Source organism: Calidris pugnax, unplaced genomic scaffold (genome assembly GCF_001431845.1).
Source record: "Calidris pugnax isolate Ruff unplaced genomic scaffold, ASM143184v1 scaffold18, whole genome shotgun sequence".
Taxonomy (NCBI): domain Eukaryota; kingdom Metazoa; phylum Chordata; class Aves; order Charadriiformes; family Scolopacidae; genus Calidris; species Calidris pugnax.
In genome coordinates, this window is record NW_015090812.1 from 1,876,892 (window position 1) to 1,889,708 (window position 12,817).

General features: G+C 38.5%; 1 protein-coding gene across 15 annotated transcripts in view; it reads right to left on the reverse strand.

Annotated features, from left to right (window-relative positions):
• Positions 1–12,817, reverse strand: part of FGGY (FGGY carbohydrate kinase domain containing) — a 355,269-nt gene that overhangs the window by 73,591 nt on the left and 268,861 nt on the right. For all 15 annotated transcript variants that reach the window (XM_014939087.1, XM_014939088.1, XM_014939089.1 and 12 more), the window contains one exon: positions 2,442–2,570. In XM_014939087.1, the coding sequence (XP_014794573.1) occupies positions 2,442–2,570 (129 nt within the window). The remainder of the gene's footprint in view (positions 1–2,441; positions 2,571–12,817) is intronic.

The following is a 12,817-nucleotide window of genomic DNA, read 5'->3' on the forward strand; positions in this document are numbered from 1 at the left end:
CTTACTAATACACAAGTCATATCCTTCAAACAAATTGTAAACCTCACTATTTCAATACAGATCACAGCAGGGCAAGCACTAAAACACACATCAGTACATTTTCAAAACAAAAGGTTTACACCAACTACAACAATTATTTATTTCCAATATTTTCGCACTTTAATTCAGTTTCAAATCTCTCTTCTCTACTGTCGTTTCTTCTGTGCCCCTTTTATCATAATTAAAATTTTAATAGGCTTTAGTGTATTGCCGTCCTTAGTATCTTTTAATTAGAACACAGTTTTACTTCCTAATCCTATTATCTGTGTTCTCCTTTTGCTTTTCTGTTTTTCCTTCAGGGTTTTCAGCTCTGTATTCTACACACTGTAGGTTAAACTAGACTAGTTTTAAATTAAACTTGATTTAGGTTCTCATTATTAAGAGCTATGGATGAAGTAGAGTTATTTAGTATTTGAGATGTAGCCACACTATTAGCTCTTTTTACATGCATTTGAACCCTCCAGCTCTCCTTTTGCTCCTGCTGTCCCTTTTGCTACCCCAATCCTTTTTCTTTTTACTGTTTTGCCTACCTTTTTATTACCCTTCCCAGATTCAAGACAGATGAGTTCCATCTTAAATCTTCTTCTCCCAGACTCTACTCAGTTATGCCGTGATTAACACACAGGTTCTGCCATTGCATTACTGACTCTTCCCTCTGTAATGTGTCTCTCTCTCTTTAACATGTCTCTCCCTCTCTAACATGTCTCTCCCTAACAACAACCTATACATTTTTTTCCTCCTGGCAATGATTTCAGTAGTCTGCTAGTGTTTGTGGTGCCATCTGGGAAAACATATTCTGATAAACAGGACTAGCATAAGCAGACTGTCTCCATCCACTGAAGTTTTTACCCTGCCGGGTGCCAGTAGCTGTATGTTTCTACTGTCAGAGTTTCTTTAAAGAAGCCTGTAGCAAACGAACAGACAGTTGCTCTCTGTTCTTCTTTAAATTCAGTTCATTGATTTCAGCACATGAAATTTACTGGGCAAACTTTTTGTGCTCTGAATCCAGTACTCGCATAATGATGCCAATTAAACGAGGACCCTCAGTTGCCATTTTCAGGTGCTCTGTGACGATCCAGTTTTTCAGCAAGTTCATTATGTCAGGTCAGCTTATTACATCAAGAATAAAAAACTGCCAGGGCACATATTTTAAATGCATTATTACGCAATTAGGAGACTAATTGACACAAACAGATTTTTAAGTCAACAATAGTAGGGACACAACACATCTACAGCTATGACACTAAAAATCTTCCTTTTTGCAGCTGGATCTGTATCTAACCCTTCTGAGGTAATAAGAGCAATCTACATGGTTACTTAAGCTCATCAGAAACAGGTATCAGTAGCAAAGTAAATGGATTTAAATATTTAAAAAGTTCCCAGCCACAACTTCTAGAAGAACAAATGAGATATAAAACACCACAAAATATTTGAAACTGGTACTTCAGCAGCTAATCATATTTCACTTAGATCTAGAGAAAAATACTCTGATGAGCAATAGATTTCCATTGAACAGTACTGTTTCAATAACACTGAAACTTTCTGAGGTAAGACTTTTTTTTTAAACTATCAAACTTTAAAAACCACAATTTCCTGCTGAAAAAGTTACATTGAATCACTTTGTTATTGACTGTATTAAGATAAGGCCAAACAGCATAGTAGAAAATGAAGCTGTTGAGTCTCACCAAATGTATTTCAACGCAGCTCAAACTGGGCACATCAGAATATTCTGCTGGAAAAGAAAAAAAAAACCTCCCACTCCAATTATGGATAAAAAGTTCAAAGTCACAGAAGGGGACACTGTGCAGTGGACAGCTTCCCCTCTACTCTTGTTTACTAGTTTAGACACACAGTATTTATTAATTCTAACGCCCTGGAACAAAAGCAGCGGGTTTGATATATGTCCTGAGCTGTGCTAGCATAAATGTATGTGAAAAAATCTCTATTGCATTATTTAAACAAAGCATGAATTGTTTCTAAAACTAAGAGGGAAGACTAACTGTGAACAAGCCTCAGACAGGAGACCTCTCCCTTAGAATGTTATTTTTTTATTTTTCTTGCCTATCCCCAAAGCTTTGAGCAACAGAAGATGCAAACTCTGCCCACGTTGGCGTGCCAGCACAATGGTGTGTCAGTTCAGGAATTCCAAGTGGAACTAGCAGCAGTTAGTCCACAATTTGGAAATCCAGCTGAAAATAAATAAACAGTGATAGACCCTTTCTATAAACAGATATTCAATATTAGCAGTTATTGTGATGGGGTTTTTAGTTTAGTTCTGCCGTTTCGTAAGAATAGCATCAGAGCAAATTGCTGGATACAGAACAGGCTGTGAGAAAAATGCCTTTCTAAAATTAATTCCATACATTCCTGTTTCCAAGAATAGTAAATAAATGACTGAGTACCTAGTCCTCCAGCATGTGCATCAATGAGAGATGCTGCTACTGCAATCCCTTCAGGGAGACCCAGATCTTTTGCAGCTTCTGGCGTTAGACCTTTTCCAACAGGCTCTCCAGGAGACAAGACGTGGTTTCCTGGGCAGACACAAGAAAAACCAAACACCTGTCAATTTACTGAACAGAAAAACAAATGTGTATGTTATTACAAGAACTCCTTTCCTCTCCCTCAAGTTAGCCTGGTATATATAAAACAAAAAAGTGCATCAAAGAACTCTATCTGATGAAGAAGTATCTTTCATTATCTGTCTGTATATTAAATACAACCATGCCAGATCTGGCTGTCCCATAGCAATTTAAAAGTTCAAAAGTATTCAATGTCCTATCTAGCCACAGAGAAAGATTTCACCACAAGCAATTAAATTCTGCCTGGCAGCTTTCCAAGAGATATGAAATCCCAAGTTCTTGCGGTGGTTACTGCCTAGGCTGCCTGCAGACATTCTCATTGCATGTGAACTGGATTCATCTCAGCCCATGCCCACAACTGAAAATTCCACCTGTTGCACAAGGCAGGGATGAATTTTCTTTTCCATTTCCAGCCTTTCCAGCAGTTTCTACTGGGAATAAGGTGGCTATAGTAACAGAAACTCTGAAAAAAACCCTATCTTTAGCAGCAAATTCCTCCTATTGCAGCTGTATTTCCTCAGAGGCTTTAACAACCTGGTTTTGAGCCTTCCTTGGCCTTATGAAGTATGAAAAGCATTATGGTCACCCCAAACACAAGCAATGCAACTCTTCCTTCTCAGTCGTGTCACCAGGGAGCCTGGTGGCAGGTCCCGTCTGTATTTGTCTCTGTTCTGATGTGTAGAAAGCAAGTAAAAGATCCTCCACAATAGAGATTAATTAAGAGGAACAGCATATCATACAGTATCAGGAAAACTAGAATGCCCATGAGCATCATCTGCTAGAAATACAGTCATACGACCTTACTGCTAGATGAAAAGAAGGTCATGATATTAAATTTAGAGGTGGAAAATGGGTCTTCAGTTTTACATATAACTAAGATTTCTGTCTTTGCTGTAAATGATGTTGGTTCTTCACTGTAAGGAAGATGCCCACTTCCCGATGGATGCAGGGTATGGAGCACCTTGTGATCAGACACCACACACAACTTCTCGGTGTTGGTTTCTCCAAGAGTTTCTATTCTGTTGAAAGGCACGTGGCCGCCTCTGGAACGACAGGCTGAATCTCACACTGGAAATTTAAAACAAGTATCTACAGCCAAAACTTTTGCACTTGACTTTGGGTTTATATCCAAATATTGGGGGCAGTAACCAAACTTCACAGAAACTTCACAGAAGGAAGTGATGACATTAAACTATCTGCTCACAGAAAAAAAAAACAAACCTCTATATTTTATTAATTCTTAATGTAAAGTCAAAATGTTTTGCCAGCTTTTTCAAGAGGTATATATTTAGCGTTTTTTCCACATTAAGTTAGAGAGCAGGATGTTTCCCTTTAAGAGAACTTTTGTATTACCATTCTGTTTTTTTAAGACATTGGAGAATAATACCAGCAAAACAAAGTTGTCTGCTACTCCTGACATTCAAAGGCCCTGCAGGTGGAAGGAAGTTCAAAAGAGTTCATGCAGCTAAAACCACATCTTTTTCTTCAGAATCAGTCACTTGACCTGACATACATACCTGAAAGCACACAAACATCTTGCATATACAGCATTAGATTAAATTAATCCAAAATAAAACCTCTTCCCAGGCACTGAACTCCATGGTTGGCTTGCTTATATCAGTCATTCTAGTCAAAAATTGTAATGTGTAATTATTGTGTGGTTAAACTCCATTTTAGAGATCAGGGCTACTATTAGACAAAATCTTTTCCTACCAGCTTCTCAATTACTGTATTTTTAGTTAATAAGCACTAAAGGGAGCAATTTTAGAGATAAAGATAATCGTCTTTTCTACAGCAGGAGTAGAAAATGACCCTACAGACTGCTTTTGTACTAGTTATGTACCAGAATGACCAGCAGCATTGCTATCCCCCATGGGCATAAAGTGTGTGAGAACACGCAGGGATGGGTGTCCTTTGATTTGAAGATGCAGCATAATAATCTTGTGTTTGAAAAAAAATAATTAACAGTAGAGTATGCCCCATCTGATTTACAAGTCAAGGTAAACCTGGACAATTATTTCTTGACTGAAAGCGCTTCCCAACAATCTGGGAAGTGACACCAGTCAGAAGTCACCCGTGACAGGGACTGCAAAGGGGAGTCTCCTAGGAGTGCAGAAAGAGGTGCCCCTCTACTTCATCGTCCCAGCTTTAGAAATCCATGAAAGCTTTGCTAACCCATACCATACGTTCACAAGGGAAGAAGCTCTGCCTGGGCACTCCTGTCCTGATGGAAGTTGCCTCCCCACCCACACAAGTGTGAGTAAGTAGGTGTGGAATGGGCAGAGCCCTGACTGAACCGCATGGGTAGAGACCTGGAAAGGGAATTAAAATTCTCATGGTTTACTCTTCACTGAAAAACTAGAAAACTCAGCTAAGCATTGGTATGTTTAGAAGCTGTAGCTATAAAGCTATTAAATGATGAAATAAAAAACACAAAGAGCAACCAAAGAGGAGCCACAATTAAAAAGTAAAGCATTTGAAGTGGATTGTATCCCAGTATTAGACTGGGAGAGTGAACAGAATCTTACTTGAGCAAAACGCAGTCACCTTAGAAGTTAAGGGACAGCTGCTACAAAAATAAAGGTATCCTACAGCTACACGCCAGCACTTCAAGGGCAGGTGCTGCCCCCCTTAAATCCTACCTGTCAGGGGAAAGGAGCTGTCGGGGAAAGGCAGGGAAAGGAGAGGCGAGCAGTGAGAGGAGCACAGAGGCTGCATAAAAGAGGCAGTGAAAGGACCGAGGCTTCTCAAGGCTCCTGCCAAAGTAAATGTATCGAGTCTTTTGTTTACAGTAGTCTCCTGTGCAAGCCATTTACCTTTGCTATAATGACTTCCAAAATTAGACCTAACCAAACAAACCCATAATGGCTGAAGCTGGAGAACTTTCTGTTTCACCTTCATACAGCTGTTTCACTAATGCAAGGCCTTAATCCACAACCTTTTCATTTCGTACGAGACAGACTATTTCTAGCTATTTTTTCCCCTATAAAGCAGCGAGTTTACAAAAGGAAAAAGCTGTCTGAATCTCTTCCTCCTCTTTTATCCTTCTTCGAAGACTAATGTTAGAATTTGCTATGATCGGGTTTTGTTTAAAGAATTTATGTGGTACCAACGACCCTCTACCTTTTTAGGCGGTTACCACAGCAACCAGTTATTTACCAGACGCAACACACAAGGCAGACAATACATCTTCAGTCAACTTCAGCGATCAAAATTCACTGTACCGGCTTACTAAAATTTAACAGAACTAGGTACTTCAGGATGTAGAGCTTTTTAAAAACAACAAAAGCCGAGCACAGCAGGGGGCCCAGCTGACTCAACTCTGCCCTACTCCCTGAGAACAGCTTTTCATCTGTCATGCAGAACGTGGCGGCATTTCATAAGCACTTATATCTGGCTGTAAATACAAAAGGAAAAAGAAAAAATCAAAAGGAGACGTCCCTTTTCTTCACTATCTTGACACAAGCAAACTTGAACTTGGATATATTAATCCCTTGTTGAAATTCCAGCAGCCTCAGAAAGAAACCCAACCAAACCTGTCTCCGTTTTAAAGCCTCGCCCAAACTGGACAATGTAAATGCTTTTTAATTTAAAAGACAATACACAAAACAGATAGCCTGTTAAATAAGCAATATATAATGTGCATTGCAGAAGTTACCTGGTTAAACAAAACGGTGCTACATAACCATCAAAGGCAACAGGTCCTTAATAAAAAGAAGGACCATCCATCCAAATGGATTGTGCAATAAGCAAGGTAAGGCGTTTCCTCCCCTTCATTTATTACAAAGCCTGTGGACAATCTCCAATTTCTGTGTTTTATAATAATCCCCACAATGCCAAAATTCTGGGATATGCAAGGAATCTGAATAAATAATATTACAACTCTTCCGATACATTGTCCCAACCCTATATCACATACAATATGTTACCAAATATCCCTCTCGGTTACATACAATACTCACATTTAACCAAGATATGGACGGCTGATTCGTCTACAAGTTTTAATCCAGCTGATTAGCAAGCATAGATAGCACTAAGATCAGAAGGAAGCTGTGTAATGATGTGGACTATAAAACTACAATATTAATTTTTTCTTAGGACTGACTGCATGCTGGCTAAAAGGTGTTAGGAATAGTCAGATTTGCTCTTTAAACATGCAAATACCCTCCATAAAATTTCCTTGTTGGCAGTTAAAAACTTCAGGATTTTCATTCAGGAAAACCAAAACAAATTGTGATATTATAGGCCAGCTTATTTAAAAGTGAGAAAAACAGTTGGTTAAACAAAATCACTTTGGCTTTCTTCAGTTCAAAATCCATCTCTCTCTGTGCGAGCTGCCACAGTAGCTTGAGGCAAATCGAATTTGGGTCCTTTCCATCCCACTCTCCCATAGAGTTTATGCCTTTGGCTGAACTACATCTCAACAACCTAACATGTAATTACTTAAGGCAGACATATTAGCTTGCTAAATACTGGCAAAAGTAAGCAACCTGTGCGGAGGCAGATCCTGATTCATTAAGCTGAAACGTAAATTGGTGTGCAGACCATAGGTGCCTACTTCAACAAAGCCTACTGCCTTCTCCTCCAAATGAAAGAGAGCTACTTCATGTATAAATAATAAGCTTTCCTGGTTAAAGGTCAAAAGAAAAAGAAAAAAAGCATTCTGCATCATTGGATCATTAGGCATGTACACTGACGGACGTGACTGAGTTTTCATTACCAGATTTCAGAGAAACAGTGCAGAATGAGTATCTCTTGTAAGGCACGGTTCACTACTCGCCACGCTGCCAGGCATGTGGGTACGCAACACGTATATTTGGATTTCGTACTAAGGAACTACATGCAATGTATTTGCATCCAAACTCAACCACCTCATCTCACATTTTGGCCAGCAAACAGTAATTTCAATAGGCTGATAATTCAGATTTCTGGAACTTTACAGTACAACATTCCTAACAGTCTCTCTAAATACAAAGATCGTCAATGCAGATGACGTGACTATTGTTATACTTTCAGAGTTGCAAGTAACCAGACTTTGGTACAGCACATCAGAAAGAGTCTACAGGCAACTTAGCTTCTATTAGCTATGGATTATTACTTAACAGAATGTTTTTTATTACTGGATTTTTTTTTAATAATTCACATGATAGCAACTCCTCTTTGAAGACATAATTACTCCTTTTTCAAAACTGAAAGAAAGGACAGATCAAAAATAACCTGATCGGTTACTGAAAGGACACTTTTGAATCTCTCAGCTAAGCTTCTGATACCTGCAGAGTCTTATTCCCCACCACGTTCACACAGCATCCAGCTCTAATACCTGTACTGAGAAGACACTGAAGCATTCAAAAGGGTTCAGAAATGAGTCAGAAAAGCAATTACAAGGATTGAGAAGTATGACAGTTCACAGAAGAGTTTTGGTGAAAAACCTCAAGCAGCTCAGTGTTTTCCTTTAACGTAGAAAATTTCAGTCTTTGCAGGTCAAGCGTGTCCCTACAGTCTGCCAGACAGGAGTGGGAAGTTAAAGTTCAGATGAAAAATAAAGTGTATTCTTTAATTAATTCATTAATTTTGAGAAATGACAGCAACTAACAAGCAACAACTTTTAAGTCTGAAGTGGGCTATCCATCACAGGAAATTATAAAATCAAGATTGGTTCTAAGGTATGCTTTAAACTATTTAAACATTAATTTTAGGGAGTCCAACAACCTCTGACTTGGAGGAAGTCAGCAAATTGAAATAGTCCTTCTGGTTTTGTGAATCCTGACTCATACAGCAGACATCACTGTTTTAAAAGGTATCTCAGTGAGAGGCTTAAGCAAGAAAAGCAGATGAATCAGGACCAGGGAGAGGAAGAGTCAGGTAAAAAGAAGAAATGACCCAGGAATATTCTGAGAAACGCTTTTTTTTTTTCTTTTCGTTTCTTAGAACTGTATAAAAAATAAGAAAGGGGGATAATATTTGAGAAATTTAAACATTGAACTATCACAACAAGTTCAAAGTCTGCTCAAAGCTTCTCCTATAAATTTTGAAAACAGAACTTGAAAGAAAAAGCTCCTAGTTTTCATACTAGAAAGAAAGAGAAAGTTCAAAAGTCCACAATGTTGGCAGAGTAGAAGAAAATATGATTCCCCAGGCAGACAGAGCCTGAGACCAGAACTCTAGAAGCAGACAGTGGGCAATTTTTTTTATTATTATATTTTGAAAGCTTTATGCTTTTACTATTAGTTGTGTCAGCTACGATGGAGCCCAAGGATGAAAGAACACCACAGAGTACTCCTTGCTTCTTGCAGCAGAGGAGGGACAAGTGGAAAGGTACCACCTGCCAGCAAGATTCAACTTGATGATAAGCAGGGTGAATGATGGGTCCTTTCCTTACAAGTGGAAGAGGAATGGAAAATGTCACCCAGGAAACACTGTGAAGAAACCTGAGCTACCCGAGTTTAGCCCAGCCGATGAAAGAACAGTTATTGGAAAGAGGAAGAATAGCTCAGGCTGGAGAAATTGGCTGACAGGACACTCCTGAAATTCATGAAAGGGAAAAGCAAAGTTCTTAACATGAGGTGGCAGGACTGATTTCTGATAAAAATTCTTTCTAACTTCTTACTGCTGAATCATATATTGTGAAATAATGCCTGAAGCTTTGAGGAAGGAGACACCCTAAAACCTCTTTGCACCGTGCCAGCTTCAGCTTCTTTACAGTTGCTACAGCTCTTGGACAGACTGAAATGACAGGAAGCCAGAAAAATGTTAGCATATTTGGAACACTCGTCAGTTGTAAATTCCATGGATTTTGACAGCATGTAAGTGTAAATATCCTCTGATTCATCCATTTAATTTTGTTTGAAATTGTAACGCGTTGTAATTTATTTGGGATAGCAAAAGACCAAAAAGAGATAAAGGGACCCCATACTTAAAAAAATCCTTTTACATATTATTATTCTCTGCCATTGGCTAAGTACAGTGTTTAAAGCTCGTTGTTACAATCAAGCTTTATGAAGAACTGGCAGCTACAGGCTGACCTGAAAAAAAAAAAAAAAGCATCCCTTTCTCTTAGCCTTCAAGGAAATCCCTCATATACTCCAGAGCATCTGGCATCAAAGGCCTTGGAAGAGATAGAAAACTGGCAGAACAAATGGATTGACCACTCCCTTCACAGCTGCTGTAGCACAAGTTAATATTGACTGTATTCTCCCTACCTTCCATTTTCAGCCTAAATGTAAATAAGTGAGTAGAACTTCCAAGTATTAAAACTGACTAGTTCTGAAAACATACAAAACCTAAGCAGACTCTATTTAAAGTGTAACACGTGAGGTATAAAACACCATTATCTTCATTAGTTTTTATGGAAGCAGACATCGCAGATGCAAGAACATAACCATTCATCTACATGAGACAGAGAGAGAAGTGCTGCTTGAAGATGGGCATAAAACTCTGATCTCCATATTATCCAGTCACATGAAAGTTTAAGGGAAAAAAATCAAGTAATTTTAAGACAGTTTATTATTTTGTGAAGAGGATTATTGATGATGGTTCTCCACAAAACCCTATCTGCTGATACCACAATCTGTCCATGAAAGAGTTATTTTCATTAGTATATTAATTTCAAGCACTCAAAGTTCAAGGCAAGCACTGAATTTCCATAAAACCTGGGAGATTTAAACAATTCAAATACTTTTCTGTTTTGCCTCAGATGTTGATAAAGATCCCATACGTATGAGCTGTGTATTTATTCGGTTTTGAGGATGTGGCTGTAAATTCCTAGTCAGGAAATGGATTTATGAAATCTCTATCACATTGAAGGGGAGTCTTTCCAAGATGAAGCCTGCTTTTCAGAAAAACACTTCATTAAAATCAGTGTGCTGCTCCATCACAGATGAAAACATCCCGTTGGAAAAGACAGCATTTTAGCCCTCAACACACAATCTACAGGAAAAAACAAACCTGTTCTGCAATATCTGCATTGTACTCTCAGACAAAGGCACCATCTTCAACCAAAAGAAGACCTGGCATAAAATATTACCATTCAATAAAAAATCATTATTTGGTCCCTTAAGTAGCCCCTGAAGTAGAAGGCTGTGGTGAAAATTTATCAGGCATTTTCCTCCAAATGGAATATACGCTTCAGTACTCTAAAAGGTCTATAGTACATGAAATTTTAACGGAATTGTTAATGTCTTTCTAGGTTTTATAATACCACAAAGAGATACTCATCATGTGCTTTCACCACAGCAGAAAAATGCTAATGCCCGTAGTACACAAAACTTTCACAGTGGTTTTGAATATAAACCATCTTCTACTCTCTGGGTGGGCAAATTAATGGGATCAATAAATTTTGTAGTATCTCCAGATAACACTCTTTACTTTCACAAAGTAAATTCAGGATGTACAGAAGGGACCACAAACAACCTCTTATGTGGATTCCCTGAAAGATTAGTCTGCTTTGAGAAATGTGAAATGTCAAAGGCCTGGGAATTTTCATATGTGAACCCACGCCTTGATGTGGGAAAGGTTTGCGGAAGATCCTAAAGGTCAGAAGTGAGGGTCTCCCTTATCAACAAGGTCATGTGTTAAGTTAAACTGAAACTAAGTGAAACGTACTACCTGGAACCACAAGCACCACTCTGATTACAGTAAATATATTTTTTAAAGGGCAAGACATTTTAAAAGTGATGTTTAAAAGTGTATTTATCAGAATAAAGAAATATGTACATTAAAGAAGCTGCTCTCAGGTAATTTCCATAAATATTTCCAGTGTCATGAAAGTTAAAGCTAATTTTAAAAAAATTCTAGTCGTAACTATTCATCTATAGTTCCCTCTGATTGGAAACAATAATGATTTCACTAGAGATTAAAAAAACCACATAGCTTTTTTTCTGCCTATTTTAAACTGGTAAACTATGTATTTACTTTTCTTACAGTAAGAAAATGTTGCTAATTTTATCTTGTGAAGTTTTGCTTTACTTAGAAAGAAATGATGATTCAGAGCCTACTAATCTTTCAGGAGAGATATGTGAGAAAATTACTATTATCTCTCTTTACAAAGGGAACGTGCAGGCATTAAAATAAATCCTTATATTTGAGCTAAACAAACCTTGAGGAGGGACTTGGACAAGCTTGAGAACAGAAAAGGAAATTCCACTAGAATTACTTCAGACTTGTTAGGTTTTTGGTTTTGTTTTCATTTTAGGAGGAGGTTTTTGCCCATGTACAATTTTCCTGCAACCTACTCCTACCTCCGTTATCTGGCAGTTTTGAGTTCCTTAATCTGCAAACCAGCTAAATCTACTATTTCTAATTCCTTCCTGTCAGCTGTAGCACACTATGATGTGCCTCCCGGAAACACACGCTCTGACCGTTTGTCTATAGAAGTTACTTAAGCAAATTGCCTTCCTTTTGTATAATATGCTGAAGTTAATGGCAGCTGAGACTGTTCACTTATGGGAGAGCACCCTGAAGGAACATTATAAATACAGCTTAAGTTGAGTGTGTGCAAGGTGTGGTCCTGCATTCATTGTGCTCAGTGAAGGATTTGTGGGCTCCTGGGAGGAGGTCTGTACAGTAACGGTGCCTCGCCACCAATGCTGACACCTTGGGAGTAGGTAGGAAGGAGTCTTCCACTACACAAGACCATTCCAGTTTGACCAGTGCTCCTCCAGTGACTGAATGGCAATTTCCCAGTAGGTGGATCTACACTGTCCTGACTAACCTAAATTAAGTAAAGGAAAGCTGAGCTTATTCAGGGTGCTCTTCCCAAATGCAACAGCAATGAACATTCATTAAAACAAGCAAACCCCCCAAACTTTCCTTGGAACAATGTTACCATTCCCATTTTCCCATGTAAAGGACACCAATAAGATTATAAATATTGGCAGAAAGCAAAGCACTTCCACAGCACACAACACAGACCTCAGCACTGTCGATTAGCTTCTGGGCAGGGACTGAGTTGCTTTGTTTTGGTGGCTTTTTGTCTCCTTCTGAAGCTAAACCCTTCCAAGAGACTTCAACAGGCACAGTTTAGGAGATAAACTCAAAGTAACGAAGGAGTATTTGCCACCTGGTTTCCCCACAGAGAGCTCCTTCCTCCCTCTTCACAGACACATGAATGAAGGTCACTGTCCTGCTTTTTTTGTGATTTTATCATAAAGCTAAATATAATGAATGTAATATCTCCTTTTTAAAAAAAGCAAGGTTGGACA